At 36.1% G+C, this 16,301-nt stretch overlaps 1 protein-coding gene across 1 annotated transcript in view; it reads left to right on the top strand.

The window, feature by feature from the left end:
* The window catches only part of LMBRD1 (LMBR1 domain containing 1), a 198,061-nt gene that overhangs the window by 156,691 nt on the left and 25,069 nt on the right, over nucleotides 1-16,301 (top strand). The window contains 1 exon segment of the mRNA XM_043963134.1: nucleotides 13,759-13,837. Coding sequence (XP_043819069.1) covers nucleotides 13,759-13,837 — 79 coding nt within the window.

Below are 16,301 nucleotides of genomic sequence, written 5' to 3'. Positions count from 1 at the left end.
TCTGAGGTCAGATTTGAACTCAGGTCCTCCTGAATCCAGGGCCGGTGCTGTATTCACTATGCCACCTCGCTGCCCCCATCTATGAAAGTTTTATCCCACTTTTCTGCATTCCTTCTATTCTTGGCTTCATAGGTTTTACTTATACAAGAAAATTTTAATTTGAAATGATCAAAATTATCATTTTATACTTCAACAATGTTCTCACTTTATAATATAGTTTAAGGTCTGATACTGCTGAATATTATTTCCTTTACATCTTTCCTTCCTGGTTTTTTAGAAATACCCGACCTTTTGTTCTTCCAAATGAACTTTGTCATTATTTCTTCTAACTCAGTAAGATACTTTTTTAGAAACTAAATTGGGTGACATTGAACAAATAGATTAGTTAGGTTAAATTGTCATATTTTTATGGTATTGGTTTTACCTACCTATGAACAAGAAATATTACCACAGTTATTTAGTTCTGAATTTATTTGTATAAAAAATGTTATATGTTTATTTTATATAGTTTCTGTGTCTGTTTTGGCAGGTATAATATCAGGTATTTTATAGTATTTAGTTTTTTGAAATGGTCTAAAACAGTATTGAATAATATTGCTGACAGTGTAGTTTTCATATTTTTGTTTTGATTAAATCTGTTTTAACTTTTACTTTGAGATCCTGATTACTACCCCTGCTTTTTTTATGCAATAAATTATACTCTGGACCTTTATTTTATCTTTGTGTGTATCCCTAATTTTTATAGGATTTCCTGAAAGCAACATATTGTTGAATTCAAATTTTTAATCTGCTGTCAGTTTCTGTTTTATGGGTAAATTCATCCCATTCACATTTTAAGCTATAATTACTTGTTGTGTATTTTCCTCCTTCCTATTTTTCCTCACTATCCTTACCCTTTCCTATTCCTCCTCACTTCCCTGCTTTACTTCTACCCACTACCTTACCCTCCTATTCCTTAACCTACCCACCCCTCTTAGAGTCCCTCCCTTATCCTCTTCCTCTACCCTGTCCCCTTGTCTTCTTGTTTCTATCTGAACTTAGAAGACTTTTATACCCTTCTAGATATATATATATATATATATATATATGTAACTCATTCCCAATGAGAATAACGTTCCAGCACTATCTGCCCTCCCCTACCAGTTTTTTCTTTATCAATTTTTCTTCCTATGCCTCATTTATATGAGATAATTACTCTTTTTTTTTTCCATTCAGGATTGTATTTAACTTTGCTGGGTGAGTTGCCCTTGGTTGTAACCCCAACTCTTTTGCTTTACAAAATATAGTATTATAAGACCTACAATTAGCCCTTCAGCATAGTAGCTGCTAGGTCTTATGTAACTCTTATTGTAGCTCCATGATAATAAATTGTTATTTTTTTCCTGTTGTTTCTAATACTTCCTCCTTAATCTGGGAGCTTGGCTTTGAAATCCCTGTCAGTTTTCTTCCTGGAATCTCTTTCAGGTGGGTATTGGTGAATTTTCTATTTTGGCTGCGCCTTCTTGTTTTAGAACTTCAGGACAGTTTTTCTTAATAATTTCTCGTAATATTGTATCAAGATTCTAAGTAGACATTTTTCTAGAAGTTTGGCTATGAAAGGGAAAAATAGTTCTAGGGGATGGCAGGGTCAAGGGAAAGTTTTTTTAAGTTGAAGGTGACTTAGGAATGTTTTTAAGCAGTAAGGAAAGGGCTATAGATTTAAGAGATATTGAAGATAAAGAGAGAACAAATGATTTGGGGGAATAAGCTACCAGAGAAAACAGGAGATGATGAAATCAAAGTCTGCCTCTTGGTCAGAGACTGGATCTAGGGAGGAGAAATAGAGGATAATTTCTGAGGTTTTGAAATATAAAGTAGGGGAGAAGGACCTTGTGATTGGTCCCTTCCAAATTAGGAGGCAAGGTTCTTAGCTGGTTGGTGGGGACAAGGCTGCAGGAGGCTTGAAGAGGGAGGGAAGATAACGTTTTCAACTGCTGTAGGATTCACAATAATCCCTTAGGGAACAATAAAAACAAGCCATGCAGCAGCAAACATCCAGCTAAGATTATAACATAAATGTATACTTTACTCAGTCAGCTTAGTTTTGAGATTTCCTCCAGCACCATTTAGCAACATATTTGAGAAGGAAGTAAAGTAGCCAGTGGTGGGGGTAACCCAAGATTTCATTTGGGAAGGAGTAAATAATGTTATAGGATAAGAAAGAAAGGGATTGGGAAATAAAGGATAGCTTATAGTTAAACTGATGAAGTACAGCAGAAAGAATTGTGAAGGGAAGCCAACATAGGACTATTGGCCTGGAAGACTGGAACAAAATGTAATGGCTAGAAGTTAAGGTGATAAATGAATAGCTTTAGAAGGGAACACAGAGAAGATAGGAGGATAGCAGTGAAATGACCCAGTGATAGCGCAAGATAGGCATTTTCTAGGGCAGCTAGGTGGCACAGTAGATAGAGCACCGGCCCTGGATTCAGAAGGACCTGAGTTCAAATCCGACCTTAGACCCTTGACACGTACTATCTGTGTGACCCTAAGCAAGTCACTTAACCCCAAATGCCTCACACACACACACAAAAAAAGATAGGCATTTTCTTCATTATTTCTATAAGCCTTCTTACATTGCTCTTACAAATACTGATCTGATGGGGCAGCTAGGTGGCGCAGTGGATAGAGCACCGGCCCTGGAATCAGGAGTACCTGAGTTCAAATCCGGCCTCAGACACAACACAACACTTACTAACTGTGTGACCCTGGGCAAGTCACTTAACCCCAATCACCTCACTAAAACAAACAAACAAACAAACAAATACTGATCTGACCATGAGTAATGTAACGTTTTTGAAACTTAAGCAACTCTCTCAGACTTAGCTACTTAAATTATAATCTTCATAAGTGTAGGAGTGCCCACAACAATGAACTAACAAATCTTTAATGTACTGATAGATTTGAGCATTTTTGTGAATTTGATGTTGGTAATGTATGTATTCCTTTCATTGAGAGATTTCACCCCATCCTTACCTTTTCATTCTATGAAGTCACTTTTCCTACTTAAGTGAATCTCTTACGCCATTGATGTTGATATTATTACCAGTGATACATACATATTTGCTTCCCATATAAGGCTTTTCTATCATGTGACTTTTTTCCTTGTCTTCCCATAAATCCATAACAGTGGATCATCAGAAATATATAATTGAAGGAAAAATTTGGGTGGTCATTGATGGACAGCATATATATTTCACTGGTATACATTCAAATGTCAGGAGTTCTTAAAGAAGCCCTTCCTTTTCCCTACTACTCCCTAACCCCCAACCCCCAACCCCCACCCTGCCAGCATGTTTAGCAGATTCCTGCTTATAAATTTACAAGATGACAGGAGGAAGATTTGTACAGTACAAGCAGACATGAATGAGAGGTGTGTAGATCTGTGTTTTTGGACTGTTGACATGCCAGAGATCAAAGGTGCCTCAAAGTATTGAAGAGAAAGATTTCTTTTTTGAGGATTTATGGAATCTGAGGCAGTGAGCATGTGGATAAATATAATAGAGAAACTAGTGTTATTTTTTGTCGTAGTGTGGACTACAGATAAACTAGACTAAAGTAGGCGATAACTAGGACTTCAGGACAGATCACGAGCCTGTCCTGTAGGCATGCTATAGAGGTGTTAGACTGTTTCAACTGTCCAATCATCTGTTAGATGCCTCCCTCTGCCAAAATCAGAGCAGCTAAATAATTGGCTTGCCTTTGTGGTAACTTGGTTCTTTCAAAGACAGAGAAAGTGATATGGGGAACTGCTACCCTCTACCTGACATGACCAAATAAAGAATAATTGGTTGCTGAACTAAAATTTTTGAGAACTATGTAGTGGAAAAGATGTGACCATTCTGTCTTAGAATTCATGAAAGAAGAGGAAAACGAGGCATATAATGACGTGCACTTTTGGTTTTTGGAGAACATATTTCAAAAAGATTAAGAGAAAGAATAACTAGGATCTTGTACCCTATCACACAATACTCTATCATACTATAGGGGGAAGTCTGCCCAAGAGGAATTAGAAATTCTTAAGGAGGAAATTCTGAAGGAGGAAAGAGAGGAGCTATCTCAAAAAAATAATATGAATTTGCAGGGAATTCAGCCAACTTAGATAAATATATGGAAGATGGAAGCAGGGGCAGGTAACATCCTGAATACAAATGAATGTCACTGTCCCATAAGAAGTATCAGGAACTCTAACACTCAGAATAAAGCAAAGCTGACTAGGAATACTATGGGGAGGAAAAGAGTGTATTTAACTGTACAAGAATCAAAGATAAAAAGCAATGGTCAATATCATTGGATTTTTTTTTAATCAACCATTATTAATGTACCATGTGCCAGGCACTAGAGATACAAGTGCAAAGAATAACATAATCCTTACTCACAAGAAATCCTAACATTCTAACAGAGGAGACAGTAAGGACTTATATACAGAATTTGAAGAATAAACAAGAAAGTATGTAAAATACATGGTGGTTTGTAAGGGAATGTACTAACAGTTGAAGGGATCAGGAAAGGCTTAGAGAATGTGGAATAGAGAAATTCTTTAAGGCAGAGGTGAGATAGTATGGGGGGTGGGGGACAACTGGCTCAAAGGCATGGAGATGGGAAATGTGGTGTACACTGTGAGGATCAAAGAGAAGGTAAGTTTAACATGATTATAAAATCTGATAGGGGAAATAATTTCCAATGAGCTTGGAAAGATAGTTGGGACTAGGTTGTATGGGGCTTTAAAAGCTCTTTGATTCTAGAGACAATAGGGAGCCCCTTTACTTAATTGAGGAGGACAGTGTCTTGATCAGATCTGTATTTAAGGAAGGTGGAGAAGATGAACTGAAGAAACTTGAAACAGAGAACAAATGAAAGAAGTCATAATAATCTAGATGAATGATAAGAGAATGGACCTAGATAGTAGCCATATCAGTGAAGAAAAGAGGTTGGACGCCAGAGATATTGTGGATATGGAAATAGCATGATTTCAAAACTGATCATATAAATAGAATGAGGGAAATTTAAGAGTAGAAGATAGATAATTTCGAAGTTATAAACCTGGGGAAGTGGAATAATGATGGTGCTTTTGACAAAAATAGAGAAGTTTGGAAGATCAGTGTTTGGGAAGGATTATAATGAGTTCTGTTTTGGACATGTTGAGTTTGATATATCTCATTTGACATCACTAGGCAATTGTTGATGTGAGATTGAAGCTCAGGGGAGAGACTAAGTCTGTATTTCTAGATCTCTAGGAATCAATTTTTAATTCTACTGTGTATAAATACCTATTATTATTGGGGCAGCTAAGTGTTGCAGTGGAAAAAGTACTGGTCCTTAAATCAGGAGGACTTACTTAAGTTAAAATCTGACCTCGAAAATATAAATTAATGAATGAATGAAAAAAATCTGGCCTCAGACTTATTAGCTGTGTGACCCTAGGCAAGTCATTTAACCCCGATTGCCTCCCCAAAACGCAATAAAATGCCTCTGATTCTCTATATGAAAACAAAAGTGAGACCAGCACAGCAAATTCACTTTATCAGACTGTGAAATGCAGTGCAATGTAATTAATTAATAACTAGAGATTATATAGCTAGCATTTATATAATGCTTTAAGGTTTGCAAAATACTTTACACATATTTTCTCTTTTGATCCTCACAAAAGTCCTGTAATATATTTCCTAACATTATTCCCATTTTACAAGAGATAACTAAAACTGAGAAAGGTTAAGTGACTGACTCAGTCACACAGCTAGTAAAGGACCTGAGGCAGGATTGAAACTCAAGAAGGTCTTTCTAATTCCAAGGCTAGACTCTCTCCTGTACTACCTAGCCACTAATATGGTATATGAAAATGAAGTCATATGTGTGTTAGATAATGGCTACATACATTTTCAAGGATTAAATTTAAATTTATTTATATTAAATTTTTATAATTTTTAAAAAGAAAATCTCTATGATAAATACATAAATAGTTAGTAGAGAAGATCAACAAAAACACCTGACGCTAGTACAGGCAAAAACTACAGAAGCATTTAAGTTGAAGAAATTGAGAAACAAAGTTTAAAAAAAAAAGTACAAATCCATAAATAGAATTCCTTATACTTCTCACTGGGATTCACAAGTACTGTTTTTGATTTTTAGACTGATGTTTACTTTCAATGAATGCTTTAGTAGCTGCAGATGTCATAAAACCTAATAAATGAAAAAAAAGATGTCTAAGCATTAAGAATACATTGGCGGGGCAGCTAGGTGGCACAGTGGATAGAGCACCAGCCCTGGAGTCAGGAGGACCTGAGTTCAAATCCGGCCTCAGACACTTAACACTTACTAGCTGTGTGACCCTGGGCAAGTCATTTAACCCCAATTGCCTCACTAAAAAAAAACAAAAACAAAAACAAAAAAAAGAATACATTGGCAAGACAAAAATTTTTCCAGATAAAATTACATACTTTTAATAATGAAAAATAAACTTTTTTTCAGAATCCATTTCTAGGACATCAAAAGGATTGCTTCTATTCTATAATGTACAAAATTTCTAAATAAAAAAAAGCATTGTTAGATAGGAAAAATGTAACTCGTATCCTGGGCAGTGGTGTTACCTGTGACTATTGATATAATTGAAACAGTGATGACTTGTAGCATAATAGATTTAGAGTGGGAAGGGATTCTGGGTAGAAGCTATCAATTCCAACTCCATTTTATAGATAAATATATATGAGGATATGGACACAGAAAAATTAAGTCACATTCCCAATCATGTGATTAATGTCTGAGGTAGGCTTTGAATTCAGGTCTTCCTGTATCTACTGTTCCACTTAAACTCTCTCTAATATGTAAAGCAATTTCAAGTCGTTCATCTTGCAAATGATATGATGCAAAAGAGAACTGCCCAATTTTTGAAGACCTTTACAATCAATTTATTGTGACTCTAAGATTTTTCCACTTTGCCTTGCAAATGTAGTAAAAGATACTCATTGAATTACATATTGCAGTATAACTTTGCAAATCTTTTGCTGGTAGTGAACACAGTAAGATGAATTTGGAATGTAATTGATGAATTTGTAAAAATGAAAATGAAATAACATGCTATAATTATATTGGATTTTGAACTGGCAGAGCTTAGTTGACGTCAGGATGAAATGCTGTTCAGGAGATAACTGATCAAAAAATATAGTCCCCGGGGCAGCTAGGTGGCACAGTGAATAGAGTACTGGCTCTGGAGTCAGGAGGACCTGAGTTCAAATCCAGCCTCAGATACTTAACACTTATTAGCTGTGTGACCCTGGACAAGTCACTTAACCCCAATTGCCTTACCCCCCACCCCCAAAGAGAGAGAGAGAGAGAAAGAGAGAAAGTCCCTTGTACAATTTGGTTGCGTTACATGTTTCCCAAATGATGACTTGTCTCAAGAAATATGAGCAAAGGGACAGCTAGGTGGCGCAGTGGATAAAAGCACCGGCCCTGGACCTGAGTTCAAATTCTACCTCAGACACTTGACATTAGCTGTGTGATGGTGCTTTTGACAAAAATAGAGAAGTTTGGAAGATCAGTGTTTGGGAAGGATTATAATGAGTTCTGTTTTGGACATGTTGAGTTTGATATATCTCATTTGACATCACTAGGCAATTGGTGGGCAAGTCACTTAAACCCCATTGCCCCACAAAAAAAAAGAAAAAAGAAAGAACAAGAAATATGAGCAAAGATATAACATTTTTTCAGGTTGTTATGAGAATAATAAAGTTTATGAAAACTTCTCTTGGCAAAATTATTTGAAGTTATTAGGAGCAGAGATAGGATCCACCTTAAATTTATGAAATACGCTGGCTTTCTTGTGCTATGTTACACTAAAGGGTGTTCAAGCTAAAAGAAGAAATTGTCATTTTCTTGGTGATAATAATAAAGATGAAACAAAAAAATTCCTTTTGTAATAATTTTATCCTGAAACTTGATGTATTTGGTAGATTTTTTAAAAAATACTCTAAATCAGTGCAAAGTTCTCAAATTCATATTCTGATCCAAAAAGACAAGTTACATTAATTAAAATTATTATTATTGCATTTATGAAAAATTAGAACTATGGCAAACATTTACAGAATATTCTTGCATGTTTCCCAACCTTAAAAAAGCCTGCTGTACAATTGTGAGGTCAATCAAAAAGTAAAGATTTGATTACTCACCGCTTTATTCATCTAGAGATACAATTCTCATTTTATAAAGACCTAGATATTTCTAAATATGGATAAATATGATACATTTGATATTATTCCACTTAAACAAAAAATAGTTAAAGTGATAGTTTTAAATGTCAAAACACATGTTTGAACCTGAAAATCTTATTCAGTTTTGGCTACATGTAAAGGAACTTTCTGCTGATTTTTCTTTCTTTCTGTCTTTCTTTTTTTGGTGGGCCAATTGGGGTTAAGTGACTTGTGTCTGAGGCCGGATTTGAACTCAGGTACTCTTGACTCCAGGGCTGGTGCTCTATCTGCTGCGCCACCTAGCTGCCCCACTCTCTGTTGATTTTCAAACAAAATGACAGTAAATATTACAACCATTGTAACATAATATTTCTTTGAAACTGGATTTTTTGAAATAGCTGTCAGGAAGACAAAATAACTACCTCAATTAGTGGTTAGAAAAAAAATTACAAAGTGCAGTATTATTCAGGATACCACTTTTTCAGAAATTTTGTGGTGAAAAACAGAATTATCCAACACACATCATAATTTCTTCTGTGTAGGTAACTCTCACTGAGGAAGTGCCTCCCGTCAGTTTAGAGTGTCTATCCAATTTAGAGTCTTAGAGAGTTCCCTATAACAAAGCTTCTTAAACTGTGAGTTGTGACCATATATGGGGTCACATAACTGAATATGGGGATGGGAAAAAATTATATACCTATATACCCGAGGTCAAAAAATTTCTTGGGTGAAAAGGGGTCACAAACAAAAAAAAGTTAAGAAACCCTGTCCTAGAACATAGAGAGGTCAAGTGACTTCCTCAGGTTCACAGAGCCAGCTTGTGTCAGAGGAGAGACTTGAACTCAGCTCTTTTTGGTTCTGTAGTGAACTCTGTATCCACCACACCATGATGTCTTTCATGTTACAGAACATCAGGTTAGACCAAGTATTCCTAGGATTATTGGAGCCTGAATTCCCTCTGGGTCTCTGCCACATGATTCCATCCCACAATTCTGTACCACATTGTACAGAAGAGACTGGGACTCCTTGAAGCCTGAATAAGCTCCTGGGGACCAATGGCTTCACTGGGCAGCTGTACATGCTTAATGGTTATTTTATGTTTATGGAAATTTTAAAGGAATATCTATCTGTTCTAGTTTATAGTATCTTTAAAGTCTGTTATTAAAGTAATAATAAATTAATAATTGAGATAAGTAATTTATATAGTTTATTCTATGAAAAGAGAGGCATGACAGGGTTGGGTTTTTTTGCTGTTTTTTTAAGAGTATGAGGATATATTGCTACCTAAAGTTTGGAGACCATTGATGTAAGAAGATACTTCCTAACAATTAGAATTAAATCAAAGCAGGCTGCCTCAGGAGGTATAGTGTTCCCCATCAATGAAGGATTTGAAAAAGAATCCAGGGATATTGTAGAAAGGATGGGTTCGATTAGAGGTGTGTCCTGGGGAAAAAATACAAATTTAGACTAAATCTTGTTACTTGTTAGGTTCAAGCTTATTTCCATTCATAGACTATTGAACATAATTCCTCTCTTGGACTTTGATGGACACCAATAAGATCTACTGTGTTTTCAACATCTTTATTAGATTTCATTTAGTATATTCCATTCTTTAAAAAAGGGGGGGAAAAAAGCATATTCCGTTCTTGAGGGTAGCTTCCTTGAATTAACTTAATCAGTATTATAGGGATTGGCTGGTTGGTAGTATTATGAAATGGATTCCATGACAGATGTATTACATAGTAGAAAGATGCCATAAATGTTATTTGTTGTCAAGTGTGGCCGGTTTCAAAGGGCTTTGACAAGGTCTCTAAACTTAGCAGCAATCAAGAGATAGTGCAAAAATTACCACAGCTTTCCTTTTTTTCTTGAAATTAGTGACAATAGAATCTTTTCAGAAATCTCACTAGATATCATAGCACTGCAACCTCTATACCAGATATTCCTTACATTTTCGGTTCTCTATGTGAATTCTTAATTCACAACAAGTCTATATTATTGCTGTCTGGTAGGTTCTGTCAGTTTGCCATGGTATTCTCTGTCATGCTTCAAGATTTATATATTAAGGAGATCATTTTTGGGTTGCTGTCCTCATTCTTTTCTGTGTTATCACTAAATCTTTTTTAGCATGGTGTGTGTGTGTGTGTGTGTGTGTGTGTGTGTGTGTGTATGACAGAGAGAGAGAGAGATTGATTTAACCAGTTATTAAAAATCTCCCTGTACACAGAACACTGCTAGGTGCTAGGAAGGAGAAAGGGTTTACTTTAATAGGGAAATAAGGCACATGCAAAGATAAGCAAATGGGGGATAGCTAGGTGGCTCAGTGGATAAAGCACCAGCCCTGGATTCAGGAGGACCTGAGTTCAAATGTGGCTTCAGCCACTTGACACTTACTAGCTGTGTGACCCTAGGCAAATCACTTAACCCTCATTGCCCCACAAAAAAACAAAAACAAAGATAATAAAATGTTATGTTAGAGATGTGTAAAAAGTGCCATGTGAGGTGCAACCCTGAGTTTTTTAAAGTAGTTTATTTTCAGGTGATTTGTACAGTCTTTTATATTTTTAGATCTATTATTTTTACTTAGATGTATAGCTGGAAGAGACCTTAGAAGCCACCAAGTACAACACTAATTTTATAGATAAGGAAACTGAGACTCGGAAAAGTTAAATGACTTCATATAGAGTCACACAGCTAGTAAATTCAGTCTTCATGATGCTTTTTGCATCATGAGGAACCAAAAAATGTCAACAATATCTTACTTTGTTGTATCTAGATAATTCTAAGGTCAATCTGACATTGATCCATGGTACCTCCATTCTCCCTACTACAACTTGGTGGAAAATATCTTAGCACTCACTGTTTACATTGGATATTTTCAGAGAGAGAAGGAGGAGCAGGAGAGAGAAGGAGAGAAGATAAAAGGAGTTATCTCTTCTACATTGCAGGGGTTAGGGGTGTAGCACTCCTGCAATCTGGAAAATCGAAGTAAAACTTTTTGGCCCTCCCTTCATACTAGAGAAGTCTATTTTTTTTTTCTTTTTCTTTTTCTTTTATGGGGCATTTATACCTTATTGTAAAATTTAGATATGTTTATAATATTAAAATATAAAATATGTTTCTTTTATACAATATTATATGTTTACTGCCTTTCTGAGTTTCTAAGTTTTTTTCTGTGTCATCTGCTAAGCTTTGTGTGTCATCTGCAGCTTCCACAAAACTGCCAAAAAATTCCCATTTAATTTTTTTATGCCAACCCTCCATATATTGAAACTGTGGTAGGGAAAGACATGATGTGGAAGTGTACAGAAGGAATAATCGTACAACAAATTTCTGACCTCTAGCATCTCACATTTGAATGGGGAAGGACAACACATGAAGAGGTGTTAAGAATCAGAGGGTGAAAGTGAAGGATATGTGCATGGTGATGCTGGGAAGGGATTTACTGTTCTCTGGTCTTCCACAATAACGATAACTACTTACATTTTTTTCTTCCTTTGGAAGTTTCAGTTTAAACTGTTTAGATATAACTGAACTCTCATTTGCACAGGGAATCTATTCTTGAATAATACTGAATAACTTGAAAATATTTGACTGAAGGATCTTTTATTTATTTATCTTTTTCTTTTAAACATAACAAAAACGGACATTCCCATAAATGTAGAAAAACATTATACATGAAACTATAAATATCTATTATTTACAGCTTGCTTTTCATTTAAAAATATATAATTTTAACATATAATTTAACACTGCCCTATTTATCTGTATTTCTTTTTGCCCTTCCTTCTGATATCTGCTGTGCATTTTTAAAAAATGCTTCAATGACCCTCTTCTTTAAAAAAAAATTTTTTTGGCTACCCTATCTGTACCTCTCCCCCTCCTATCTACTCCCTTGAGTTGAAAAATAAAATGAGACCCATGTCACAGATATTCATAGTAAAGCAAAGAAATTTCCACATTAACTATCTATATCTTGAGTCCATCACCTTTTTCTTGGGAGGTAGGTAACTTGCTTCATCCTGACTCCTTGTAATTTTGCTTGGTCATTGTATTGATGGGAGTTCTTAAGTCTTTCAGAGTTATCATTTTATTCTGGTTCTGCTTGTTTCACGCTACAGTTTATACAAGTTTTCTCAGTCTTGCTTGAAACAGTCCTTTTTGTCATTTCTTATGACACATTGATATTTGATTATATTCATTTACATAATTTCTTTAGTCATTACCCATTTGGATGTATCTCTGTAGACTGTCTGGAATAGTAATTAAAGATAAACTATAAACTCTTAATTTGAAATGAAATGTCTCTCATTGGATTTCTTTTACTTCTTCCTTCTTAGGGACCAATTTGGAAGTAGCTCCTCCTTTCACATAATAGGACATAAAATAGGAGTTCTACTTAGCTTTTATAGACCTCCCACTGTTCCCCCCACCTCTCCACTTCATTTACATATCAGGTATTCATACCTTGGTGTAAATTACTTTGATCAAAATCACTTTATTCTGTGTGTGTGTGTGTCTGTGTCTGTGTCTGTGTTAGAATCACTTTACTTTTTAAAGACTCATGGAAAGTCTGTGGTAAGACTTTACCAGAAAAGAATGTTACTTTTTGGAGAATGGTGCATTGTAGGAGAGGTCAGATCTCATAAGGTACTGCAGTGGGCTTGCAAATAGTGGATAATTGCATAGGGTTTTAATGTTTGCAAAGGATTGTAGAGATATTATCTCTTTTAGCAAGGTTAGACAGAGGAGGAGCCAAGCTAAAGATAATTGGCAACAAGAAATTTTAGGAAGGGAAAAAGGATGCTGTTTTTAAAAAAAAAAAATTGGCCTACTCTATCATTTGCCTATGGCCCTTGTGCTATTGAATTTTTGCCTTAGAACATTCTGTCTTGGATTGCTAATGCCTGACAAACTTTGTAAACTTGAAATAGGCTGCTATGTAAACACTACTTGTTCTACATTAATCATATGTAACTCCATATAACAATACATAGAACCAGTGGTGTCATTATATAGTATTATTGTGTTACAGTGACTTATATAGGATATCTACTTCAGCTATTGCTGTTGTTCAATTGTGTCTGACTTTGTGACCCCATGGACCAAAGCACACCAGTACTATCCATGGGATTTTCTTGGCCAGTAATAGTGGAGATGCTTGCCATTTCCTTTTCCAGTGGATTAAGGTAAACAGAAGTTAACTGACTTGTACAGGGTCACCTAACTAGTAAGTGTCTGAGACCAAATTTGAACTCAGGTCTTCCTGATTCCAGTCCTATTGCTCTGTCCACTGAGCCACTTAGCCGCTTTGCCTCTTTAGCTGTATTCTATCAGAACTCCTCAAGCTCCTGTTCTATTAGTAGTTCTTTTGTTAAAGATACGTTGATGGTTTTTTCCTCATCTTTATTAAATAAATTTGTGAAATTTGGCATTCAGATTAAACCATTTCTGATAAAACATTTTAAAATCATGAGAAATATAATATTCCATTTAAAAAGTAGTATACTAACTTTTTTTCTTCTTCCTCCAGGGCAATACAACAAATATTGACCACAAAGGGAACTATACACTACCTGTGCCAAAGAAATGTGATGCAGATGCTCCAGAAGGTGAGGGATTTTTGTAAAATATTTTAATATACTTAAGCATCACAAATCCATGCTAAATACACAGCAGTTTTTTTTAAGACTCACTATTGAATTAAAATCCAATATACAAATCTTTTGTTTTTGAGGTTAACAATAAGTAAATACCAGATTTGTAGAATCAGTCATTTGCAGTCCTGTGTTCCATTTAGTCTGTTCATTTTTATTTTTTTCATTTAGAGGCAAGCTGGTATAGTAACTAGTGTTGGGCTTGGATTATGAAAGACCTGAGTTTTCAGTCTTACTTCTGACCTTTACTAGCTATGTGAGATTGGCTAAGTCCTGTAATAATTATAGGTGTCTTGACAGGTTAAGACACTGAGCCAAATCTAGTATGAGAAAACATAATATGGATAAATGCAAAGTATATGGGGGTCTGCATAACTGTATAGAATATTTTATCTAGAAAAGATCTAGTGCTTTTAATAGACAGCAAGCTCACTCTGAGTCATCAGTATGATTTGTCAAACACAAAACCTAATGCAGTCTAAGATAAGTCCGACAAAGAAGAAGAAACGGTGAAGTCTCCAAGCCATAGAAAGATAGGTTTATTGAGAGAGGTCAAGCACTGTGTTAAGTTCTGGGAATCAACAAGAGTAAAAAAGAACAAACAACAAAATAACCAGTCCCTACTTACTCTCAAGGAGTTAGCTCAGTTTCATGCCGAGACAATATGAAAACAACTATAGGGGGCAGCTAGGTAGCACAGTGGATAAAGCACTGGCCCTGGAATCAGGAGGACCTGAGTTCAAATATGACCTCAGACACTTGACACTTACTAACTGTGTGACCCTAGGCAAATCACTTAACCCCAATTGCCTCATTTAAAAAAAAAACTGTATACAAACAAGAAATATATAGGACAAATTGGAGATAATCAGCAGGGGAAGGCACTAAAATTATGGAGAATTTGGAAAGGCTCATTGTGAAAGGTGAGATTTAAGCTAGGACTTAAAGCATCCAGGGAAGCCAGGAGGCAGAAATGAGGAGGGAGAACATTCCAGGCATGGAAGACAGAGTTAGATGATGGAATAACTTGTAAGAAGAACAGCAGTGGGGGCAGTGTCATTGGATTGCAAAGTTTGTGTTCCTGGTGAAAGAAAACCAGAACAGTAGGAGGGAGCCACTTTATGAAGGACTCTGAATGTAAATAGAGGATTTTCTATTTGATACCAGAGGTGGTCAGGAATCACTGGAGTTTATGGGGCATGGTGGGGTTGAGGAGCAACATTGTCACCCCTTTACTTTAGTAAGATAAATTTAACAAATGAATGGAAGGTGTATTAGAGTGGGCAAAGTCTTAAGGAAGGCTATTGCAGTAATCTTGGTATCAGCTGACTGTTGGATGCTTACTGTGTACTGGGCACTGCGAGGTGATGACACCCTGTACCAGGATGGTAGCAGTGTGAGAGAAAAGAAGAGGAGGGTGGGGCATGACATATAAGAGGTGTTATTAAAAAAAGAGAGAGAGATGTTATGAAGTTATAATAAACAGGACTTGGGAACCCCATGGATATTATGAGGAATGAATGAGACCAGTGGAGAGTTGAAAATGAAACTAGATTGCAAGCCTGGGTGGCTTGGAGGATGGTGGTACCCTGGCAATTATAAGGAAATTAGGAAGATATGAAATCTTAGGAGCATAGATAATGAGTTTGGTTTTGGACGTGTTCCATTTAAGATGTCTAAGAGACATCCAGTTCTTGATGTCTAATAAACAGTTGGAAATGTGAGCCTGGAGGTCAACCCAGAGGTTAGGGCTGAATAAGTACATTTTCTAATAATCATCAGCATAGAGAACAATTGAATTCATGGGAGCTAATGAGATTACCAAGTGAAATAGTATAGGTGGAAAAGAGAAGGGGGCCCAGAGCAGAGTCCTGTGCCAAGAAGAGGGCATGACTTGGATGTAGATCCAGCAAAGGACAGTTGAGGAGGAGCAGATAGACAGGTAGGAGGAAAGTCAGAAGAGAATACTGTCTGGAAAACAGAGAGAGAAAATAATAGCAAAGAGAAGGTGAGCAACAGTGTCACAGGCTGCATAGAAGTTAAGAAGGATGCAGATTGAGAAAGGCCATTAGATTTAACAATTAAGAGATCATTAGTACTTCTGAAGATTAGTTCTCATTGAATTACAAGGTCAGAAGCCAGACTGGAGAGAAGTAAGAAGGGGCAGCAAAGTGTCACAGTGCGTAGACTGCTCAGCCTGAAATCAAGAAAACTCCTCTTCTTGAGTTCAAATCTACCTTCAGGCACTTATGACCTGTGTGATCTTGGGCAAATCATTTAACCCTGTTTGCCTCAGTTTGTCATCTGTAAAATGACCTTGTCGAGGAGGACCATAAAGGCCTCCTATCATATGTTAAGTTGAGGAAGTTCTCAGCAAATGGCCTCAGTTTTTTCAGGGAAATATGACACGAAGTTCTTA

Source organism: Dromiciops gliroides, chromosome 4 (assembly GCF_019393635.1).
Source record: "Dromiciops gliroides isolate mDroGli1 chromosome 4, mDroGli1.pri, whole genome shotgun sequence".
In the NCBI taxonomy this organism is placed as follows: domain Eukaryota; kingdom Metazoa; phylum Chordata; class Mammalia; order Microbiotheria; family Microbiotheriidae; genus Dromiciops; species Dromiciops gliroides.
The sequence above is the reverse complement of the archived record's forward strand: the minus strand, read 5'-3'. Positions and strand labels throughout refer to the sequence as shown.